Source organism: Meles meles, chromosome 8, assembly GCF_922984935.1.
Source record: "Meles meles chromosome 8, mMelMel3.1 paternal haplotype, whole genome shotgun sequence".
Taxonomy (NCBI): domain Eukaryota; kingdom Metazoa; phylum Chordata; class Mammalia; order Carnivora; family Mustelidae; genus Meles; species Meles meles.
In genome coordinates this window covers 19,128,856-19,149,492 of record NC_060073.1, presented here as the reverse complement: position 1 = coordinate 19,149,492, position 20,637 = coordinate 19,128,856, and the positions used below count along the sequence as shown (strand labels likewise).

Sequence of the window (20,637 nt, the reverse complement as noted above, 5' to 3'; positions counted from 1 at the left end):
AGTGATCTTCCAGCACTGACCTGGCCGAAGCGCTCCCTGGGGCCCCCAAAGGAAGAAAAGGCACAGAAACCACACTGAGAGTCTAGAACTTTCATTCTCTGGAAGTCACCTTAGCCCTATTCTGGGCCACAGTCACAAGCTGGCCAGCTCACAACCTGCATGGGCCTCTGGTCCGTGGAGACCCCAGCCTCGCTGAGAGGGATAGTAGTGTCAGGTCTGCGCCACAACTCACGCCCCCTTCCTCTCCCTCTCCCCCTCCCCGGCACCAACACCCTCCTGCCCTGCTCCAGCTGCAGGCTGACAAGATGCCTGAAGCATTATGTCTGACTCTAACAGTGGCTTCAGGGGGACAAAGGAACACTTGGCTGGCTGGCCTCTGGGCGATCCAGTTCCTTAGTGGCCAGTGTCTATAGCCCCGATGTTGTGCAGTTTTTCCCACTACAATAAGCACTGAGAGGCAAAACTGTGTCCTCTGAACCATTTGCCGAAGACTCCGGGCTGGAAGACAGAGCAAGGCTGGGTTTGGGGGGTGGGGGGTGAGGCAGAACAAGCACTAACTCCTTCAGTTTTTCAATCCCGGGTCCTGAGTGAAGCTTGACTACTTGTCTACACTTCTGGTCCTTAGGAAGCATGGTGGAGGCAAATCTTGTCTGGAGAAAGCCGAAGTCCAACACAGTACTTGGTGAACAGGGAGGCACGTGAATGCTGAGTGACAGGTGCCAAGGGCCAAGCCAAGTCCCACTTGTTCATCTAGGTTGGGGTCATCAGAGGGAGGCCAACCCAGAGTCTCCCATCCACGGGCTGGGGAGCAGCAACAGTCAGGAGCAAGGGCCCAGCCCCCCTCCCCTAGGAGGCAGAGGGAAGGGGGCTGAGTGGTTGTCAGGCATGATCTTCCCCATCTGCGACGTGGCGGTAGCCAGGAGGCTGGGCCTGTATCCTGAACAAGACGGTGAGGAGCAGCACGATGAGGAGGAAGAGGATGGAGCCACAGACAGCCAAGGCCACGATCACCTCTGGGTGGGGGGAGGGGAAGAGAAAGGGCTTATCATTGTTTGTCCGACAAAAACCTGACTGACTACCAGACACCAGGTGCTCTTACAATGGGACATTCCAGGCTAGTGACAAGTGCTATAGAGAAAAACAAAGCAAAGAGAAAAGGATGGAAAGGTAGTAGGTCAGTCATGGAAGGGCTCGCTGAGGAAGTAACAATTTGACCAGAGACCTGGACTCACTGAGACCCTTGCATCTGAGAGAAAGGGTCTTGGGACAAGGGCAGAAGGGGTGGGTAGACAGAAAGCAAGTGCAAAAGGCACTAATGTGGGAATACATTTGGCACATTCTAGGATCAGCTGCGAAATCAGTATCACTACAGCAGAGTAAGTGAGGAGCAAACAGATCAGAGCAGAGGATCAGACCAGAAGCCCCTGGAAGGCGGTGGGGAAGAACCTGGATTTTGTTCTCAGTGTCACAGGAAGCCACTGGAAGATTCTGAGAAGGGCAGTGACATGAACTGATTATATGTGTGTGTGTGCGTGTGTGTGTGTGTTTATTTGGCAGGGAGAGGAGAGAGGCAGGGAGAGGGAGAAGCAGACTCCCCACTGAGCAGAGAGCCCAACGTGGGGCTCATGGGATCATGACTTGAGCCGACGGCAGATGCTTAACTGAGTCACCCAGGTGCCCCAAGAGGATGTATTTTAAAGGTCAAGGGAATAGGATCTAGCAGATCCTGCTAGTGAACCGGATGTGGGGTCTGAGAAAGATGGTATTCAAGAGGACTCACAGGGTCACCCTATGCAAGGAAGTAACGAACGTGGCATTCGCGAAGATGGGCGAACCTGGAGGAAGAGTGGATTTCGGGGTAAGAGTGTTTGGTTTCAGACACAGCAGCTTGGAGAGACCTCAAGTCAGCAGCTGGATATGTGAGTCTGTAGCTCGGAGAGAAGGTCATGAATCTGAATCATAAAAGGATGGAACTTTGCACAGAGGCAGTATGTGAAGCCAGGAGGTTGGGTGGGATCACCTTGGGAGTGGGCACAGATGGGGAAGGTCAAGATGAGACCTGGGCCTTCCATTGTTCTGTGGGGAGAAAAAGCCAGTAAGGATGCCACCTGCAAGTCAGAAAAAAGTCAGAGAAGCCGAGGAAGTGTCTAAAGAGGGACAGTCGATTATATCATGCCCCTAAGAGACGAGAGAAGCTGAGAACTGATCAGGCTTTGATAAGAGGAGGCCATGGGTCCTTTATGAAAGTGGCTTCACTGGGGTAGAAGGTGACACACACTGTCTAGCAGGGGTCTGACAGGACAGGCACTGAGCAAGCGGAACCAGAGTCTAGGCAAAGGATTCCAATTTCACAGGGAACAGAGACGGAGCACGGCTGCAGGAAGATGGGGCCCTGACGGGTCTTCGTTACACTTTCAAGATGGGACTGACCCAGGAAACAGGAAACACTGGGGCCCCACAAGTCCCTGTGGAAGTGACAAGAGATGGACCCGGAGAACCCGTGGGAGCTCGGCCTCAGGTAGTGGCTTATGCCAGCAAGTAAGCTGCAAGAACTGCTGGTGGGAGGACGAGCCTAGGCTCTCGTGGACACCCTGTTTCCTCAGTGACATGAGAAGGGAGGGCACAGCCTGAGAATGAGGAGGAGGGAGAAGATGAGGAATGGTCTCGGGGTGGGGAAGTGAACTGTCTAGCGACATGAGTCAGAGGGTTGGAGGTACAGCAGCTCTCTGGAGACCTGTGGGTAGGAACTGAAAGCTGTTCTGGGACGTTCCTCACAGAGGCAGGCAGCAGCTCACCTGTGTCCGCGGGCCCGCTTGCCAGCTGGCACTCCTGCTGCCAATCCTTGGGCACGACGGGCTCTGTGAGGTGCAGGAAGTCCTGCAGCGGGCAGCGGTGAGGGCAGCCAGGCAGGACCAGAGGCCAGGGAGCCTTGTCACTCTCATTCCGGAAGTACATCTCCACTGAGAAATTCCTGAGGGTTGACAGGAGACGGGAGCTGCTCCGCAGGCCGGTACCCGAGCCCTGGGGCCGCCCACAGCCACCACACGAGTACCCCTCCAGAGGGCAGACTGGTGGCTGCACTCACCCGTTATCTTCCTGGTACAGTTCAAATATGTGGCAGGAGGCATAGGGGGCCTGTTCCCCATTGTAGACGTCCAGTGCCATCTGCAGCGCGACCAGGGTGGTATCATGCTGTGAGACAGCAGAGCTCCCCATCAGCACTGCTCCCCCCAGCCCCACCCCCAGGCGCTGGAGAGAGGAAATCCAGCTCCTTGACGACCGCACCCCGGGGACTATGACAGCAGCTCACCGCAGAGTAAACCAGCAGCTTCGGGAGCTGGGAGGAGGTTGCCATCAGGGTCAGGTTCTTCCGTATCTGAGCCAGCAGGACTCCTGAAGGAGAAGAGTCCCCAGTGTCAGTGGCACCAGCTACCCCGTCTTCTGACCAGACCCGTGTGTGGCCCTGCACCCTCTACCAGTTCCAGGTCTGATCACCGGCACAGGGAACTCTACTCAGGGGCATAGGAATCACGCAGAAAACTCTCCAGCACCTCTGTTGTCTAAGAGCTTTCGCATTTACAGAGGGAGGTAAGATGAAACAAGATACCCGTATTTCAACACAGACACAGAGACCTGCCAATTTATAAAGGAGCTGCAAGGCCCTGCCGGCGTCTGGACAATTACTCCAGTCTGGAGCAAATATAAACCCAAGCTTGCTTTAGAACACACAAGATGGCGGCCGCACATGGGCGCTCCGCCAGGTGTGGGCTCGGGCCCTGCCTTGGGGGCTCGGATCAGGAAACTGGCCTATGTATTACTCTCAGCCTTCTCGCCAAAGTGGCCCCTGGTGGTTCTCTGGAGGGGACAGAGGGTCTTCTGACACGGGTGACACTTAAGAATATGAATGCTAGAAAAGAAGCGCACAAACTCGACAAGGCCTTTCTACAGGGACAGAGGAGCTAAGCATTCGGAGGACTGGGGAGACTTCGGGGGCTAACGGGAGGTCTGGTTTCGAAGGAGCAGAGAGCACTACAGCTGGAGAAGGAAGCATGGGAGAAGCCCTCCAGAGCAGATTTTTAATGCAGTAGGGTCCTGAGGAGGGGAGTGACATGCTGCCGCCACTCACCCCCCTGAAGCCGGGCCTTCTCTGCCTGCTCGTAGATCCCGAAGAGGAAGCGGAAGCTGAAGTCCTTTAGTCGGCTCAGACGCTGCATGGTTCGGGGTGAGGCCCAGGGCGGCAGGACCAGCCCGTGTGTTTGCTGTGTATCGCAGCAGGCAGGTTAGCTCCCCAGGCCTAGGCCAGAGCCTCTCCGGGGACAGCTCTCCTCCCCAGTGGGAAGGTGCCTGTGTGTGTGTGAGGGAGGGAGAGGAGATGAGACATGAAGCTGAGGGACTGGAACCAGGACACATGGCGGACAGGACATAGGGAAGGAAGCTCAGGCATGGAAAGCGTGACTCAGCAGAATGGAGCCGGGCACCATGAGAGTTCTGGGTGGAGAGGGCCAAGAACTGCTGACACAGAATAAACCATTTCCCACTCGGAGGTTCTTCTTCACCCATGAGGGAAATTCCTTGGTTTCACAAGAAGCGGCTTGCCTGGACCTTCCCGGTAGGAATGGCATCCAGGCATGGTATGCTACTTGTCCTGGTCACCTGGGCCTGTGGAGGTTTGAGGGAAGAAAGGCCATACCCGGGACCCTAAGTGGGCTCACCTCACAGAAGAGTGTGTCATAGACATTCCAGACGGTCTCCAGTGTGACGTCTGTAAGCCCTGTCTCGTTGGCCACCATATCCAGAAATTGCTACGAAAAATGCATCAAGGGGATCAGTACCACCCTGGGGGAAAGGACCAGTGTGCTGACCTCCACCTGAGCCCCACTCACTGCATTCTGAACACTCTCATTCTGATACTCTGGTGTCTGTCGGGTCTCGTTCTGCAGCTGCTCGTAGCGGGGACATGGGCCCAACGGGAACTTCAACAGCTGTAGACCGAAGGAGGGAGACAGAGGCAGAGAAGGAGTTGGGGATCACGGCCAGGCTCATGGCCAGAGTCGTCCCTCTCACCACCTCCAGGGAAGGGCTGGCCAGTCTTACCCTATCCTCAGCGATGGGCACAGTGTGGACGGGGATAGGCTGCCAAGAGATATTTGGGTTGAAACGCTGCATCCCGTTGGGAGGGAAGAGTCCAGCCAGGTTGGCCTCAGCACTCATGAGAGTGCGGTCAAAGTCTGTGCTTCGCACGTAAACCTGCAATGACAACACCAGTCGCACCTGTGGGGGTGGGGTGGGAGGGACCTGTCCTTGATGGTTACCCCACGAATGGGGCCCTCTCTGCCTGTGACCTTCCTTGTCCCTCTTCCCAGCAAAGGTCCAAACACTCAGCTAGGGGATGGCTGTCCCCAGTCTGTGAAGAACTCCTGTGGAAATGGCTCTAGCTCAAATGCCCTCCCAGTCCCAAGTGCTTAGTCACTAAGGCTGTCAGTGCTGTCTGTCAGTCCGGTTTTCTAATGATGCCCATCTCCCTATCAACATCACGGTCCTTGAAGCCAGACACTATCTCCAAAGACATACACCCCTTTATGAAGTGGCTTAGAGATCAGGGAGAGGAAATAAGGAACAGAGATAATTCCTTGTGCAAAGGGAGGAGGATGCAGTGGGGCAGGGCAAGACCAGGACAGAGCTGTCCCTCAAGGGAACAATAACATCGAGATGCCCTGGCCAACAGTGGTAACCAGAGGAACAGCCAACCCCCTCTCTGGGGTGGAGGGCCTCAAGGAGCTGGAACACTGGGCAGTCTTCCCTGACACGCCTTCTCTACACATGATCCCTGCTCTTTATCTCTTGGCCCCGGGCGGCTTGTCGTGTCACCCTCACTATACTCTAAGCTCTGCGAGGGCGGAGAGCCTATCTGTGTGCCGCACCATTAATGCGCATGCTAGCACAGCACTCTGCCCTTAGTAGGTACTTGAGAAGCATCTTGGATGGGAAATCCGGGTTATTTCACAGAATCAGAAAAGACGTCGCTAGGCTCTTAAGTCTGAGCTTGGATGCTTGATCTGTTTTGGCCCTTTCCGAGTCAAAGAGGGGCAACTTGGCCTCTGGGACTGTGCTACACAGCTCTGAGATGCCTTGTCCTGTAGGTGTAACCGAAAATGCACGGAAGGAGGCCAGAGTGGCCCAGGCTCCTTGAGGGCAGAGGGTGAGAACAGCAGGTTCCCTTCCCCTTGCCTCTTGGGCTCCCAGTATTACCTCTTGCCGGTGGTAGGAAGTGTTGAGAAAGCCTTGGTAGCGCTGCCGCAGAGCCTGGCCCAGCTCCCAGTGCTGTCGCATCCCCTCCTGCGGACAAACGCAAGGGTTGACAGGGAAGGGACAGCTCACACATCCCACAGGGCTTAGGCAGCATTGCTTTCCAAATCTACCCTGGCTGGAAGTAGGAGTGGGTCAGTCTGATCACAGAAGTCATTTATTAAGTGGCCCACTGTGTATGGCACCTGTCCTGGGCTCAGAGGAAAGTAAGGTTGAGAAATCTGGTCAAAGTCAGCAGCCACGTGGGAAATGACAGTTCGGTGGGGCCCCCCAAGTTCTGTGGCCTGCTCTCGAGGTCACTCATGCTACAGCACACCCGGAGTAGGGACCTGGCCTCTGACCCACCTTGGTTAGCTGACCAAACCCCTGAGGCCACTCATCTTCCTGATAGGGGTCCTTGGGATATGTCTTCACTGGTGAACGGTCTCCATGTCGGTATAGCTGAGGAAAGAAAATAGTTTGCCTCCAGGTCAGAAGGTTCCTCGATGGGGATACAGGGCCCACCTTTGCCCTGCTGGGGAGGGAAGCCCTACTCCTTTTGTGGAGCCTTAATTCTGCCCACTGCAAAAGACCCCAGCTCGGAAGTCACTAACTTCGAACAGGTTCCAGAGATTCTAATTTGGCCAACACAATGCCAGTGGAGACTATAGGCGAAGCCAAAGATATAGGTAAAAAAGGAAAAGAGAAATGAAAGCAATGCAGGGTGGTGGGAGAAACTGCGGGGAAATCACCAAAGGCTTAAGGGTGAGTCTCTTGATCGTTCGTTCTATCACATCCCTTTCCCAAGACAGACTCACCCGACCTATGCCCTGATATAGAACTACTTACACCCTGCCTGTCCCCCCAAAATAACTGGGGCTTCACTTCAATTCCAAACTGGGCCCCCACCCTCCAGGCCAGGGGTCTCCTCCTAAACCCGCTCAGGATCCTGGAGAGACCCCGACGCCAGCCCAAGCCCCGCCCCTCCCTCTAACAGCGGACCTGTGCCCTTCCAGCTCTTGGCGAGCCCTTGGGACACCCCATCTCTCATTACCAAGGTAACGAAGCGCAGACTCCGGGCCTGGATGGGGGGCATCACTATCAGATTCACGCCAAGAAGGAGCTGGAGAAGAGCCACCCCGCTCCACGCAAACTGTCTGCCCGCCATCACCGTTAGAGACTATGCTGCAGAAAGAGGGTGGAACCCGCTGCGTGGCACCTCCAGCTGCCGCCCGGACGCACCCTTCAGGACACACAACGGAAGTGCCTTCGCCGCCATCTTGCTAAAGGAGGGGCAGAGATGGTGGGAGAAGGAGGAATTTGGGAGGGAATGCGTGTAGGAGGCCCGCGATGCAGCTGCGGCGGAGGAGCGTGGGAGTGTAGCGCAACCTCGCGCGGTAGAAGATGGTGAAGACCTTGTCTTGGTAAAGAGAACCCCGAGCTCCGGTTGGCCCCCGCCACGGAGACCGAATAACAAGGTGGCGCCTGCTGTGGGCCGGACATTGGCTGGGAGAGCGAGCGCCCCCTCGGGCCGGGGTGCCGCTGGGCCTGAGCTCAGAGCCAGAGCCGCTGCAGAATTCAGGCAAGGGTTGGAAGTGCAGGGCACCCCGCTCCACGCCCCTACCTTCTGGTGGAATTTGAGCCTTGGCCCTGGCTCTTTGCCCCGGGGAGGCTCCGTTTGGTGCAGGGCACAGCGTGTCAACAGTTCTTTGGACTCCCTATGCTATTGAAGTTGGTCCCAGTGAGCCTACATACAGCTCGTGCCTTTGAGCAAAACTCCAGGAGACCTCTCACTTTCCGTTACAGTTTTTTCTCTGCCCTCCCATCCTTCCACTTCCAAGTTTTGGATGCCTGGGAAGGTGTCATGCTTCCTCCAAAACGAGTAGGTTGCACAGTATGTTCAGACTTTGCAAAACCAAAGCAGTGAATCCACAGGGGAGGAGTTTCAGACCAATGGGGAGGTAGATATATAGAGATAAAAGGGAAGGAGCATATCATAAAGTGGGAGTAAGCGAAGTTTCTGCAGAATCAGAGACCCTCCAGGCATCCGCCATTAGGATCCGGGTGCAGCCAATTTGGCTTTATGGCTTTGTGACTGAGCTGGGCTTGACTCACAGCTCCAGAATCACTAGACCGTTGGGATGCTTTGATCAGATCTGTCCCCTGAAAGTAAAATCACTTCAGATGGTTGGAGAAATGAAACCTGATCAGAACTATATGGGAGAAGGCAGGGTCATAATTTTGCCCTAGGACTTCGGATCCAATTACTTACGTATACCTTACAAAGTTATTATGGAGGAGTGAATAGAAATTGAGAACTGAAGTATGGGTAGTAAAATAGTTGTTAATCTTCTTACTTAGTCACAAGGACCTTTATGAATCAGATGAAAATTTACCACCCCCCCCCCACCTTCCGGAAAAATGTCCACACACACAAATGGAATTTTGCATATAATCTCTAGGGTTCATGAAGAATGTCAGTAGTTTCCATAAGTCAGCATCTCTGAATCCCCAATCTAACCTACTGCCCTTACTTAAAAGGATAAGGAAACAAAACCAGAGAGAAGAGATTGTCCAAGGTCACAGAGTTTAAGAGAAGGGATTAAAACTCAAGTTTTCTGATTCCCAATTAGTCTTTAAAATGGGCTGCTTCTTACAGGCCACTCAAACTGCATTGCTAAACCATACTGAGTGGCCCCAAATACTTTCTTTTTTATTTATTTATTTTTTAAATTATTTATTTATTTATTTATTTATTTGACAGAGAGAGAAGTCACAAGTAGGCAGAGAGGCAGGCAGAGAGAGAGGGAGAAACAGGCTCCCCGCGGAGCAGAGAGCCCGATGCGGGGCTCGATTCCAGGACCCTGAGACCATGACCTGAGCCGAAGGCAGAGGCTTAAACCACTGAGCCACCCAGGCGCCCCTTTTTTTTATAATTTTTTTTTAATTTATTTATTTGACAGAGAAGTCACAAGTAGGCAGAGAGGCAGGCAGAGAGAGGGAGAAACTGGCTCCCCGCGGAGCAGAGAGCCCGGGGGTGGGGGGGGGTGGGGGGGTGGGGGGGGCCCAAATACTTTCAATAGAGATTTCTGACAAAGGAAACCTTTTCACATTAGTGGGGTTGAATGGGGGCACAGCTAATGGGCAAAATTCTGCATATTCATGGGCATTCTTGAATGTTTCTTCTAATATGTCCCTTACTCTTCTTGCAATGTAGCCAGACCTTTATGATTTCAGAATGTAAATCTTGGGCTCACTAAATTTTGGCGAATAGAACAAATTCATCTTTTGCTTTTCTTCCCACTTGCTAAAGTATGTCTGTATCCTTTGTGTCTGCAAGTATCCCATGTAGGAGGGATTGATGGAGCAGATATTATTTCATTTCTGTAGGGAAAACAAATCCAGGAAGGGTGAAGTACATGGTGGAATCAAGAGCTAAGCCCTGGTTTCTTGACCCCCAACTTCTGCATATTTTCTACCAGATGGTTCTGTGGTCTCCATGCCTTGGTTCCTAACTATAGATACAAAAAACTAGGCATGTAGATAGATAGATAGGTAGATATAGGAGCCTACCCCAGACCAAATAAATTAGAATCTCTGAAAATGAGACCCGGTTTGGAAACCACTGTTCCACCCTGTGTTGTCAGAAGCAAACCTAAATCCAGGTGAGTTAACCATTTTTTTCCATCTGGGGAGGCAGTTTTGTGTAGTAGAGTAAGGTGTTTTGTGTTTGTGTGATGATGAGTTTGAGCTTTTGAGTCCATTATACCTGTATTCAGATTTGATATTGGCCCACTTGCTAGTGACTGTCTCCTAGGGTTATATACGAGGATAAATCACACATGCAAAGATAAACATATGTAGTAATAAATGTTACTTTTTTCCTTTTTGTCCAGTATATCATCTCTGAACTTGTAGGCCTGGGAAACAGAAATTCCTGGGTTCTTCTCTGTCTTGTGATTGGAGGTTGGGCAGAAGTTGTTTAAGTGCCCTGCAAGATGACCCCCACGCTGCATCTTTCCAGAATGGTGAAGGAGGGAGCAAGAACCAGTTTCCCCAGTCTGTCCCTCCAGACCATACCTTGTGGCCTGCTTCATGGGAATTCACGTACTTTCAGGGGAATTTTCAAGTTTTATGTATGACCATGAACTGGTGAATGCTCCTCTTTTTTTGCTTAAAGTTTCCCTTTGCTGCAAGGAAAAGCCTCTGGTTCTAGGTTCTGGGGTTCACAAATAGGACCTGGAAGATCCCCAGAGGTCCTAGGATCCCCCAGGAGCCAAAGAAACTTAGGAAAGGCCCCACGGCACTGGGAGACTTTGCACCTAACACCCGTGGGCTGGTGGGACCATTCTGTAGGGGGGGTCTGGCAGAGTGAGACATGTGACCCCAGCTGCTGATTGTCTGACTACTTGCTCTGGTTTGGGAGAGAAGTCCCAGCGGTTGGCCTGCAGAAACTCTGTGGAGATAGTGCCAGCAGGGTTTGTCTCCCATTTTCCTCGCCCTTTCCCTTTTCATGGGGGGAAGGCAGGGAGAGGTGGTGCTCCTGAACCCCTGTAACCTGAAGGGTTGGCTCTGGCAGTACAGGGCTGCTGATGCTTCCTCCTTCTCCACTTGAGATAAAGCGAACTGATTCCCTGCCTTGGAGGAAGATGGCGCCCTGTTCGTTGAGCAACTGGTGCTAACCTGGGTCAAGAGGGCTCCAGGTAGGGCTCGCCTGTGGTCACGGGGTCCTGGACGACTAGGGTGTCAGGAGAGGGAGCTAAGGATCAGGAGTAGATGAGAGAGGTGTTTTCCAACCCCCGGAAGATAGGTCATCAAGGCCCAGAGCACGTGCCGTCCCACGTTCCTCATAACCAGGTGCTGCAGTGGCATCTCTGGCTGTACTTCTGGGGGTGGGGGAAGGAGGAGGAGGGAACTGGTTGGATGGTGTGGGTGCTGGGACAGGATGGTTGCAGTTTCCCAGGGGTTGGAGTCCTGGTGTCTACTTTCCCAGGACAGCTGGGCCTTTGTGAAAATCAGGAAAGGAACACATGCAAGAGGAATGGAGAGCCTTGTGCTCCTGACTCAAAGATGCTCAGACAAGGGTGGTGGCCTTATGAGGGAATGACCTTGTGAAAAGACGGAACAAGAGCTAAAACTGGAGGCAGAACTTTGAGATGGTGTCGGAGGGGCTTTTCTGAAATGTGAAAGTGAATACATGGGCAGATTTTGCAACACCAGGCAGCCTGCAGTCTTCTCGTCTCTGCTCTCCCGCCCCCGCCTACTCCCCCACCCCACCCTGTGCTTCCTCCTATCTCTCACCATGCTCTGTTTCTGCTTTCCCTGTCCTTCTCCCATCCTGTTCCTCCACACCCTCTGTCCACTCTTTCCCCTTTTCATCTCTTCCCTGGTGCCCTGTTCATCTGTTTCATTCCCTCTGGCTGCCTGCCCTGGCCCTCTGTCCTTCTGTCCTTTAATGTGGGGCCCATGGGAACTGGAGTTCACAGCAAAACAGGAAGAGCCTGGGAGCAGGAAACTGGGAGCAGGGCAGGGGGTGAATAACCAGCAGTAACCTCAGCTCCTTGCCTCCCACATCTGGACTGAACCATCCCCAGGGCTCCCTGTCTCTCCCACTGCAGCCCACCAGCCCTCGCTTCTTCCGTCTCTGTGCTCCACTGGCCACTGGACTCCACAGAGTCCAGACAAGAGTATTCCTGGACTCTGACACAGGAGAAAGAAAGAGCACAGGGACTAGAGCAAGGACATCTGGATTCTGACCCCAGCTTGGTCACTAACTGTGTGTGGTCTTGGCAGGGGCTCTGCCATGAGCTCAGTGCTCTCTGTGAAATGGTGCTCCTGTTACTTGCCCTCCCTCCTTCCTGGGGCTGCTTTAAGGACCAAAAGAGATAGATAGTGAGGGGTTTGTGTGTGGAAACGAACACTAGAAAGTTAACAGTGTACAGATTCAAGGTGATGGGAAGACCTGTAGATGAAAGGATTGAGAAGGGGAATGATAACTGCAGCTCTTTCTTGAACACTTACTATGTGCCACCCTTGAGCTATGTAATACGTTGTGTACTTCTCATGACAACCTTATGTGGCAAACACCATTATTATTACCATCCCTATTTTAAAGGTAGGGAAACAGGTTCAGAGATACTATGTAACTCATTTAATAAGATCACACAGGAAGAGGCAGAGGCAAAGACAGGCCCAGAGCTCAGGTGCTGAAAGCTCAGGTGTAGAAGAGGATCATATTATTTTTTTTGTTCACCTGTTCATTTAACAATCAGGAACGTAGTTCCTATTCTGTTGCCTGCTCTGTGCGAGGCCCTGTTCCATGGGCGACAGGGTAGATAAAATCAATAAAACATAGTATCTCCTCTCAGGGATGGATCTCACGTTTCAGGCAGCAGGGCAGGATGGCTATGGCTGTAGTCTCAGTAGATGCTGGATAGAACCTACCATCACTTCAGATGAATGGTTCCCAGATGTGAGAACCTGCATATCGTCCCAGGTCCATCCTGGGCTGGCACCTGGGTCACCTGCCATCTCTGCCTCCACCCCCATCCCAGCCCTGCCATTGCTCCTCTCTCTCTTGGCCTCTTCATATCTTGGTGGCCTCCTGCAGGGTACCGCCACTCAGAGACTTCCTGGAAGGATGAGCACCCGCCTCTCCACCCCTGGAGTTATTATACTAATTTGGCTGAGGCCTGGGGCTAGCGGGAGAGCTTTTGGCCCTTCCCAGAGGCAGGGGAGGAGGAGGGAGGCTGGGAAAGCAGGCTGAGGCTCAGTGTTGCAATTCCAGGCAGTGCCGGGACCTTTGCTCCACGAGGTGACTCTGGAGGCTGCCGGGATTGGGGTAGGGGGTGACTGGGAGACAGTCCTTCTGTAAGAGCAGCTAAGAGCCACCGGGGTGAGGAGAGGAAGGGGAGAGATGTGGAACTGGGCGGGTCTACAGGGAAATGGGACTGTCGTGGTTGGGGGGGGGCAGGGGTGAGGCTGGACTGAGGGGGCGGGCAGTCGCGCTGGGGAGGAGTCAGCATGGTGGGGAAGCTGCCCTGTGGGTGTGGGGGATGGCGGCTACGGCTCTGGTCAGTCGTCAACGGTCTGCCTAGCAGGAAGGAGAAGTGGCCCGACCCCTTGGCAGTCCCTCCCCTCAGCCTTTCCCCACATTACTTCCCTGGGTCTCCGGTCCCTCACTTGCTCAGCTCCGGCTCCCAGGGCAAGGTCTCCAGACAGGAGATTGCACCGCCCTCCCCTCCCAGCAAGGGGGCTCCAGAGACTTCCCCAGCCGGGAAGTCTGGTGGCCTGGGGATCCGGTGGGTCTGCTCCTCAGCACTGGCCTGGGGCTCTTTGTGTGAGTCTGGGAGGGGATGGGTGGTTACCCTGTAGATCTTAGGGGTCTCTGGGGAGAAGTGAAGGATGATGATGGTGATGGCAGCCCAGGGAGCAAAAGGATTCTATTTGGGTCCAGAATAATTCCTGAGGGGTTCTGGGGGAGGGGGTCCTGGCTGTGAAATGGAGCAACTCCTGGAGGTAGGAGGTTTGTGCTGAGACGCTGGAAAGTGACAGCAGTGAAGTTGTCTAACAAACAGTGAGTCTTACTGGGTGAGTGAGCCTCAATCCCATGCCCTAGTCCTGGCCAACTTTGGCTGTCCTCAGTGCTGGAGGAAAGGGAAGGGGCTCTGACAGAAGCTGGACAGATGTGCCCCGACACTCTGTGATGGCCTGGAAGGTCCCTGGGGGAGAAAAGGTGGTAACAGCTTAGCCAACAGCTAAGACTTTGGAGTCAGACCAGAGTTGGAATCTTGGCTCTACCATTGCCTAACTGTGTGGTTATAGGCAATTTACTTAATTTCTTTGAACCTCAGTTTCCTCATCTATAAAATGGGTTTAAGAATAGTCTTGATATCATAGGCATATCTAGAGGAAGGCATATAAAGCTTTAGCACAGGCCAATATATACATACACAGCAAGTAAATGTTGGTGGGTATATGAGTACTCGTAGGATCAGGAGGAGGTTGATGAGGCCAAAGAGGGCCCCAGTTCTGAAGATGGTAACCTCGGTCATTCCTGCAGGACAGCCTCCTTGGTAATGTCCAGGGCTCCAGGAAGAGATGTCCTTGTGGCTGGAGGCCCCTGTGCCTGATGCTTCACCTGGTAAGCTTCTTCACTCCAGCCCTCTCCTCTGAGCTCAGATCCCAGCTCCTCTCCTCCCTCGGGAATCAGCCTCCTTCACTACTTGCCTTCACCTGTTCCCTGGAGAGCAGTCCAGAGTTGTTCTCGGTATTGCTTGCCTCCTTCTGCCCAGACTACCTCTACGCTGAGTCTGGTGCTGGTCCTTCTCAATGTGGGCTTGCTGCTGGGGAGAGCTGGTTTGTCTGGTGCCTACCAGCATTGGCTTTGAAGAGTTCTGTCTGACCTCTGAAGTGGATGCATGTCAGCCCTTCAAGGGGACAAAGGTTAACATCCTCATCTAAGGTACTGAGGTGCAGGGGATTACAAGAGACTAGCCCTAGAGCCCACATAAACCCCAGGTCCTGAAGCCTGAGCCAACATTTTGCTGCCCTCTAGGGGTAGAGAGAAATGAGCAGTTTCCCAGAAGGACGCTAAGGAAGTGGATGGGAGGGACCTGAGACCCCCTTATGCCTCTTTTTTGGGGCTCAGACTCTGCAGCGGAGCTGTGGGAGCCAGATGCACAAGATGCCAGCAGCCAGGCGCTGGGAGGCAACACCTGCATCCTCAGGGAGGAAGCCAGCACTCCCCAGTCCGGTGGGGGCTCTCTGGGGGCAGGGCTGGAGGCAGCAGAGCCTGCAGTCCTGCTCCCTGGGGTGGATACCCCTCCAGAGTCTACAGGTGAGGAGCTGTTAGATTTGGAGGAGGAAGGGGCCCCCTGGATCTGGGAGGGGTACCTTAGGGCCATTTACCTTCTGAGACCATGGTTAAGTCCAAAGGCTTTGGATTCTACTAGACCTGAGTGATCTGAATGTGAATTTTGTCTCTGCCTTGGACCTTCCTGAGCCTCAGTTTCCTTATCTGTAAGATGGAAATAATAATAGTACGTATCTGTTACAGTTGGGAGAATCAGTGCATGTAAAGGGCTCAGGCAGTACCTAGGATGGAATAGCACTTGGCACGTGAGAGCTACTTTGTCATAACAGACTAGACAGCATACACTGAAGGGGATGAAGTTCACTGAGTGCTCGGCCCAACTGGGCACCAGGGGTTTTCTTCTTGGAGAAGAACGTGAAGTCTCTCCTCTGTTTCCAGAGCTCCGTCCACAAAAGCGGAAAAAGGGGCCAGCCCCCAAAATGCTGGGGAACGAGCTGTGCAGTGTGTGTGGGGACAAGGCTTCCGGTTTCCACTACAACGTGCTGAGCTGTGAGGGCTGCAAGGGGTTCTTCCGCCGCAGTGTCATCAAAGGGGCGCGCTATGTCTGCCACAGTGGGGGCCACTGTCCCATGGACACCTACATGCGTCGCAAATGTCAGGAGTGTCGTCTTCGAAAATGCCGCCAGGCCGGCATGCGGGAGGAGTGTGAGTGTGTGTGGGGACAGGAGTGGGGGGAGGATGACGGGAAAGGGTTGCCGGGGTGTGAGAGTATACAGGCAGCTGAGCCTACAGGGTCTTCCTACGTGGTCCCTAAATATGAATTAAAAATCTCGTCCTTGACTTTACCCAGTGCTCTCTGCTTTTCTAGAGCCTCAAACTACCCCTCTGTCCCATCCTTGCTTCTTGTGTCCCCCTCTTCTCCCCTCCTCATGTCCAACCCTGTCCTTAGGTGTCTTGTCAGAAGAGCAGATCCGCCTGAAGAAACTGAAGCGGCTAGAGGAGGAGCAGGCTCAGGCCACGTCCATGCCCCCACGGGTGTCCTCACCCCCCCAAGTCCTGCCCCAACTCAGTCCCGAGCAGCGGGGCATGATTGAGAAGCTGGTGGCTGCCCAGCAGCAGTGTAACAGACGCTCTTTTTCTGACCGGCTTCGAGTCACGGTAACCGAGGGAACAGGGGAGAGGTGGCTGTGCCCAGAGCACCACCGGCTTCTTGATAGCTGACTCAGTGCAGTTCGTTTTCTCCATCCTTGTCCTGCTGGGTAGCCTTGGCCCATGGCACCAGATCCCCAGAGCCGGGAGGCCCGTCAGCAGCGTTTTGCCCACTTCACTGAGCTGGCCATCGTCTCTGTGCAGGAGATCGTTGATTTTGCCAAACAGCTGCCTGGCTTCCTGCAGCTCAGCCGGGAGGACCAGATCGCCCTGCTGAAGACCTCTGCGATCGAGGTGGCTGGCAAGGCCGAGGGGTGAAGGGAGAAGCAGAGCGGGACTGTCTCCCACGGGGGCTTCCAGACAGCCAGGTGGGGAGCGAAGGGGCCCCATGCCAAGACCAGCCTTCTGAGTCCCTGTTTGAGGTCTGCTACTTGCGTGCAGGTGATGCTTCTGGAGACATCTCGGAGGTACAACCCTGGGAGTGAAAGTATCACCTTCCTCAAGGATTTCAGTTATAACCGGGAAGACTTTGCCAAAGCAGGTAAGAACTGAGGTCAGAAAAGGATCGGGTTGGATGGAAAGACACTTTCTGTCACTGGGCTCATAGTGACTACAGAGATACAGGCCCAGGGTTTTGGGTGGCTGTATAGGGAAGGCTCCACTTGTTTTTCCAAGACAGAAAGTTGGAGTGGTGATAGGCCTCTCTCAGCTGCTGCAAAGAGACATCTGACCTCTGTCACATTTGGCCAGTGGTTTTCAGTGTTTTGGGGAGCCCGAGGGGTTTGGGGCTCCATAGAAGTGTCCCCTTAGAGGAGGAACAGAGAGGTACAAGACCGTCCTTCATCCTCTCTGTAGCCAAACAAGAAACCCCACTTAATACTGTGCTTCTGCATAATGCTTTGCTTGAAGAAACAATATCACAGTGAGGGCGAAAAGCTTGAAAACCGCTGCACTGAGCCTTTTAGTATTTACCGATGAACTTGGTTGTGCTCTTTAAGGATCGTGTGGACTGTTCCCCCCGCCCGCCACTCTTCTTCAGCTGCTTTTTCCAAAAAGCTAAAATACATGTTGGAACATGGCAATTTGAGGGCAGTTTTAGGATAAGAGTAACCACTCCCATCCTCGTGCTGTACTCCGAGTGTTTTCTCCAAGAATTAGTGCACACACAGTGCTGCTCGTTGCTACTTGCCTGTGGGCTAAGCGGTGTTGGCTTCCTCATATTCAGTTGCCGGTAACGTTTGTGTTATGGGAGGGGGGGTGGAAAAGCATGGGAGGCTGAGAGGGTTTTGGAGGGACTAGAACTTCGGTTTATCAGGAGACTGAGGAGTTGAACACCTGAGGGCGCTGGCTGTGAACTAGGGCTGAAGCAGTGACTTCATTCTCTCGGAGTTGGTAGGTCCTGGTTTCCAGGGCAGAGCTCATAGTATTCTGCGGTTTCTGGTGACAGAGCAGCTTACGTGCCTCTTGTTCCAACACAGGCCCACCCGTGAGCTTTCTAGGAAGGCCTCCCTTAAACCCTAGCTCTGTGGCCATCAGTTGCCCCGGGTGCTGCTGGCGTGTATAGGCACCTGATGGGGCAATTTGATAACTTTCGCCAGCTTTCAAAGCCCAGCCCTGCTCCCTTTATCTGCCTCGTCCCCAAATGCTTATTATCCCCATCCTTCCAAAGCAGGGCCACTGCCTCCTTCCTAGCACCCTCCTTTCTTTTCTTTCTTTTTTCTTTTTAAAGATTTTATCTATTTATTTGGCAGACAGAAATGACAAGGAGACAGAGAGCAGGCAGAGAGAGAGAGGTGGAAGCAGGCTCCCTGCTAAGCAGAGAGCCCCATGTGGGGCTTGGTCCCAGGACTCTGGGATCATGACCTGAGCCAAAGGCAGAGGCTTTAACCCACTGAGCCACTCAGGTGCCTCAGCACCCTGCTTTCTGAACACTTCGCCCTTCCCCTGCCTGGGCATTCCTTTAGCACTTGCAGGCTCGTGCTGTCTGAATCGGCACCTAGTTATCCATACGTTGATGTGAGCAGTTTTGCTGCCATCCTGTTTGCCTCTCATTTCCTTCTGTCGGCGAGGTCTTGGGGAGGAGGGCCAGGGGCTCTTTTGTCAGGTCCATCTCTGCATCCACTGCTGTGTGTGCACAGGGTGGGCAGCTCAGGATGCGGGCCGAGAGCAGCGGAGGCCCACGCTCAGCGACCAGGAGCAGAGCTGGCAGGGCGCACAGCCCAGATCCAGAACCTCATCCTCTCTGTATGAAGGGGCCGTTCAGCACATTTTGAGGCTCAACAACCCTCCAAGAAAGGCTTTATAAAATGGCTCTTGTCCATTCAGTGTCTCAATTGTCTCAATACACACTTGATAAACATCAGGGGAGAAGTACAGGAAGTGACTAATCAGGGAGCGTCGCCTGGAAAAGTTAGCAGAAGGCTGCTGAGAGACAGCAGACAGACAGGGACAGGGTGGGGTGGGGCGAGGAGACAGTGATGGGAGAAGTGTTCTTTGGTGTCATGACTGTAAGTCACGGTTTGTTGAACTTCAGTCTCCTCACAAGAAGACTGGTTCTATGTTTTAAGTTTATTCATTCATTTATTTATTTAACAAATACTTATATAGTAGTTACCATTCTAAGGACCCAATGAGGTACTGTTATTATCCCCATTTTACAGACGGAAAAACCAAGGCTCAGGGAACTTAAATAACTTACCCAAGGTCACACAGCCTAATAAATGGTCGAGCCGGGACCCAGACCCAGGCAGTGTGATGCCACAGTCCCTGCCCTCAACCACATTGCTATCTTCTTGCTGGGACATGAAACATGAAATGTATCTCTGGTATTCAAATAAGTAAGGCCAGGTGCCAGTGATAAAGTTTTCTTTGTAAACAGAAACAAGCCTTGCCTCTATTTCTAGAGAATTCCAGTGACAGCAGTATTATCATTGAATCCAGAACCTCCTGTGTGCCAAGCACAACCCTACATGTTTTGCCTGCTTTATGGTTTCACCATCACAGCAGTCTTCTACATTCAGATAGGATTCTCAGGTCACAGAGGACGCTTAGAAAAGTTAAGAAACTTGCCTAATGTTACCCAGCAGAGCCCCGGGAGACTTCTTAGTGATTTCCTAACAGTTCCCCTAAGTTGAGGAGCTGGAGGAGAAAAGGAAGTTCCTGCTGCCTGTGCTGCATGCCCCAGCCTCCCTTCTTCCTCCCCAGGGCTGCAGGTGGAGTTCATCAACCCCATCTTCGAGTTCTCCAGAGCCATGAACGAACTGCAACTCAATGATGCCGAGTTTGCTTTGCTCATTGCCATCAGCATCTTTTCTGCAGGTGCGAGGAGGGGCAAGAGGGAAAAGGAGGAAGAGATTTGCACCAAGCGGAGCTGCAGGCCCCATAGGGCGGGAATTGTGGGAGTGGAGCCCTTGCTGTGCTACTTTGGGAGAGGCTGGTGGGGGGTAGGTCCCTATTTGGGGGGTTGTGATTTGGGGTATAGAACTAAGACCCTGGCCAGACCTGCTCCTCAACTCTGTTGGTGACCTATAGACCGGCCCAACGTGCAGGACCAGCTCCAGGTAGAGAGGCTGCAACACACATATGTGGAGGCCCTGCATGCCTACGTCTCCATCCACCACCCCCATGTGAGTCTCCCCGTGAGTCTCCCCTCCCTTCTTCTCCTCCCCAGAGGCTCATCCCCTGACACATCTACTTTCCCTTCAAGAATCCTTCCCTGACTACATCTTGCACAGACAATTCGCTACCTCTCCCACAATTTCCCTACCCTTGCCCCCTTCCCTGGGGAGAGGCAGAAACTGTACTTTGTCCCCTCCTTCCCCCAGGACAGACTGATGTTCCCACGGATGCTAATGAAACTGGTGAGCCTCCGGACACTGAGCAGTGTCCATTCAGAGCAAGTGTTTGCACTGCGCCTGCAGGACAAAAAGCTTCCCCCACTGCTCTCTGAGATCTGGGATGTGCACGAATGACTGCTCTTCCTCCCACCCCCACCCCCATGTCTTCTGTTTTCTGGGCTGGATGGCTGATGTGCCCGGCTGCTTCCTAGAGATGAAGCAGACTGAGAAGGGCAAACATTCCTCGGAGCTGGGCGAAGGAGATCCTCGAGTGACATTAAAGGAGAGTCAAAGGATTGGGAATTTGTGGCTGCTGGGCAGTGGAGGGTCCTGCTGAAACTGTGCTCCATCTGAAGCCTGTACTGCCCCAACCAAATGGATGGACCTGGGGGCCACTTTGCACAAGGTTCCCAAGCCCTGCTCATCCTGCCTCCACTTCCTGTTTTCCCCACAGGGCCCCCAGAGAAATTCTCGGCTGTCATTCTGCGGCTTGGCCATAAATGCCTCGGGGCTGCCTCACTGATAGGCCTGGCGCTCTTTGTACAGAAAGAC

At 53.4% G+C, this 20,637-nt stretch overlaps 2 protein-coding genes across 8 annotated transcripts; one reads left to right on the top strand and one right to left on the bottom strand.

Annotated features, from left to right (window-relative positions):
- Positions 1-75: 75 nt before the first annotated feature.
- On the bottom strand, positions 76-7,494 carry ACP2 (acid phosphatase 2, lysosomal). Its single transcript, XM_046015525.1, has 11 exons — positions 7,340-7,494; positions 6,652-6,747; positions 6,250-6,336; positions 5,095-5,247; positions 4,884-4,982; positions 4,713-4,802; positions 4,127-4,259; positions 3,311-3,393; positions 3,086-3,192; positions 2,796-2,971; positions 76-1,013 (listed from the first exon to the last, which is right to left on the bottom strand). Exons 1-11 carry the CDS (start codon positions 7,451-7,453, stop codon positions 880-882), a joined length of 1,272 nt encoding a protein of 423 aa, XP_045871481.1. The 5' UTR covers positions 7,454-7,494; the 3' UTR covers positions 76-879.
- Positions 7,495-7,601: 107 nt separating this feature from the next.
- Positions 7,602-20,605, top strand: NR1H3 (nuclear receptor subfamily 1 group H member 3). 7 transcript variants are annotated; one of them, XM_046015520.1, is made up of 10 exons: positions 7,602-7,709; positions 14,348-14,428; positions 14,936-15,124; positions 15,539-15,805; positions 16,050-16,258; positions 16,364-16,543; positions 16,691-16,790; positions 19,454-19,567; positions 19,781-19,875; positions 20,074-20,605. In XM_046015520.1, exons 2-10 carry the CDS (start codon positions 14,386-14,388, stop codon positions 20,218-20,220), a joined length of 1,344 nt encoding a protein of 447 aa, XP_045871476.1. In that variant the 5' UTR covers positions 7,602-7,709; positions 14,348-14,385; the 3' UTR covers positions 20,221-20,605. The 7 variants fall into 7 exon arrangements, with proteins under 7 accessions (XP_045871476.1, XP_045871477.1, XP_045871474.1 ...); XM_046015521.1 differs by lacking the exon at positions 7,602-7,709 and adding an exon at positions 13,082-13,099; XM_046015518.1 differs by lacking the exon at positions 7,602-7,709 and adding an exon at positions 13,114-13,180.
- Positions 20,606-20,637: the final 32 nt, after the last annotated feature.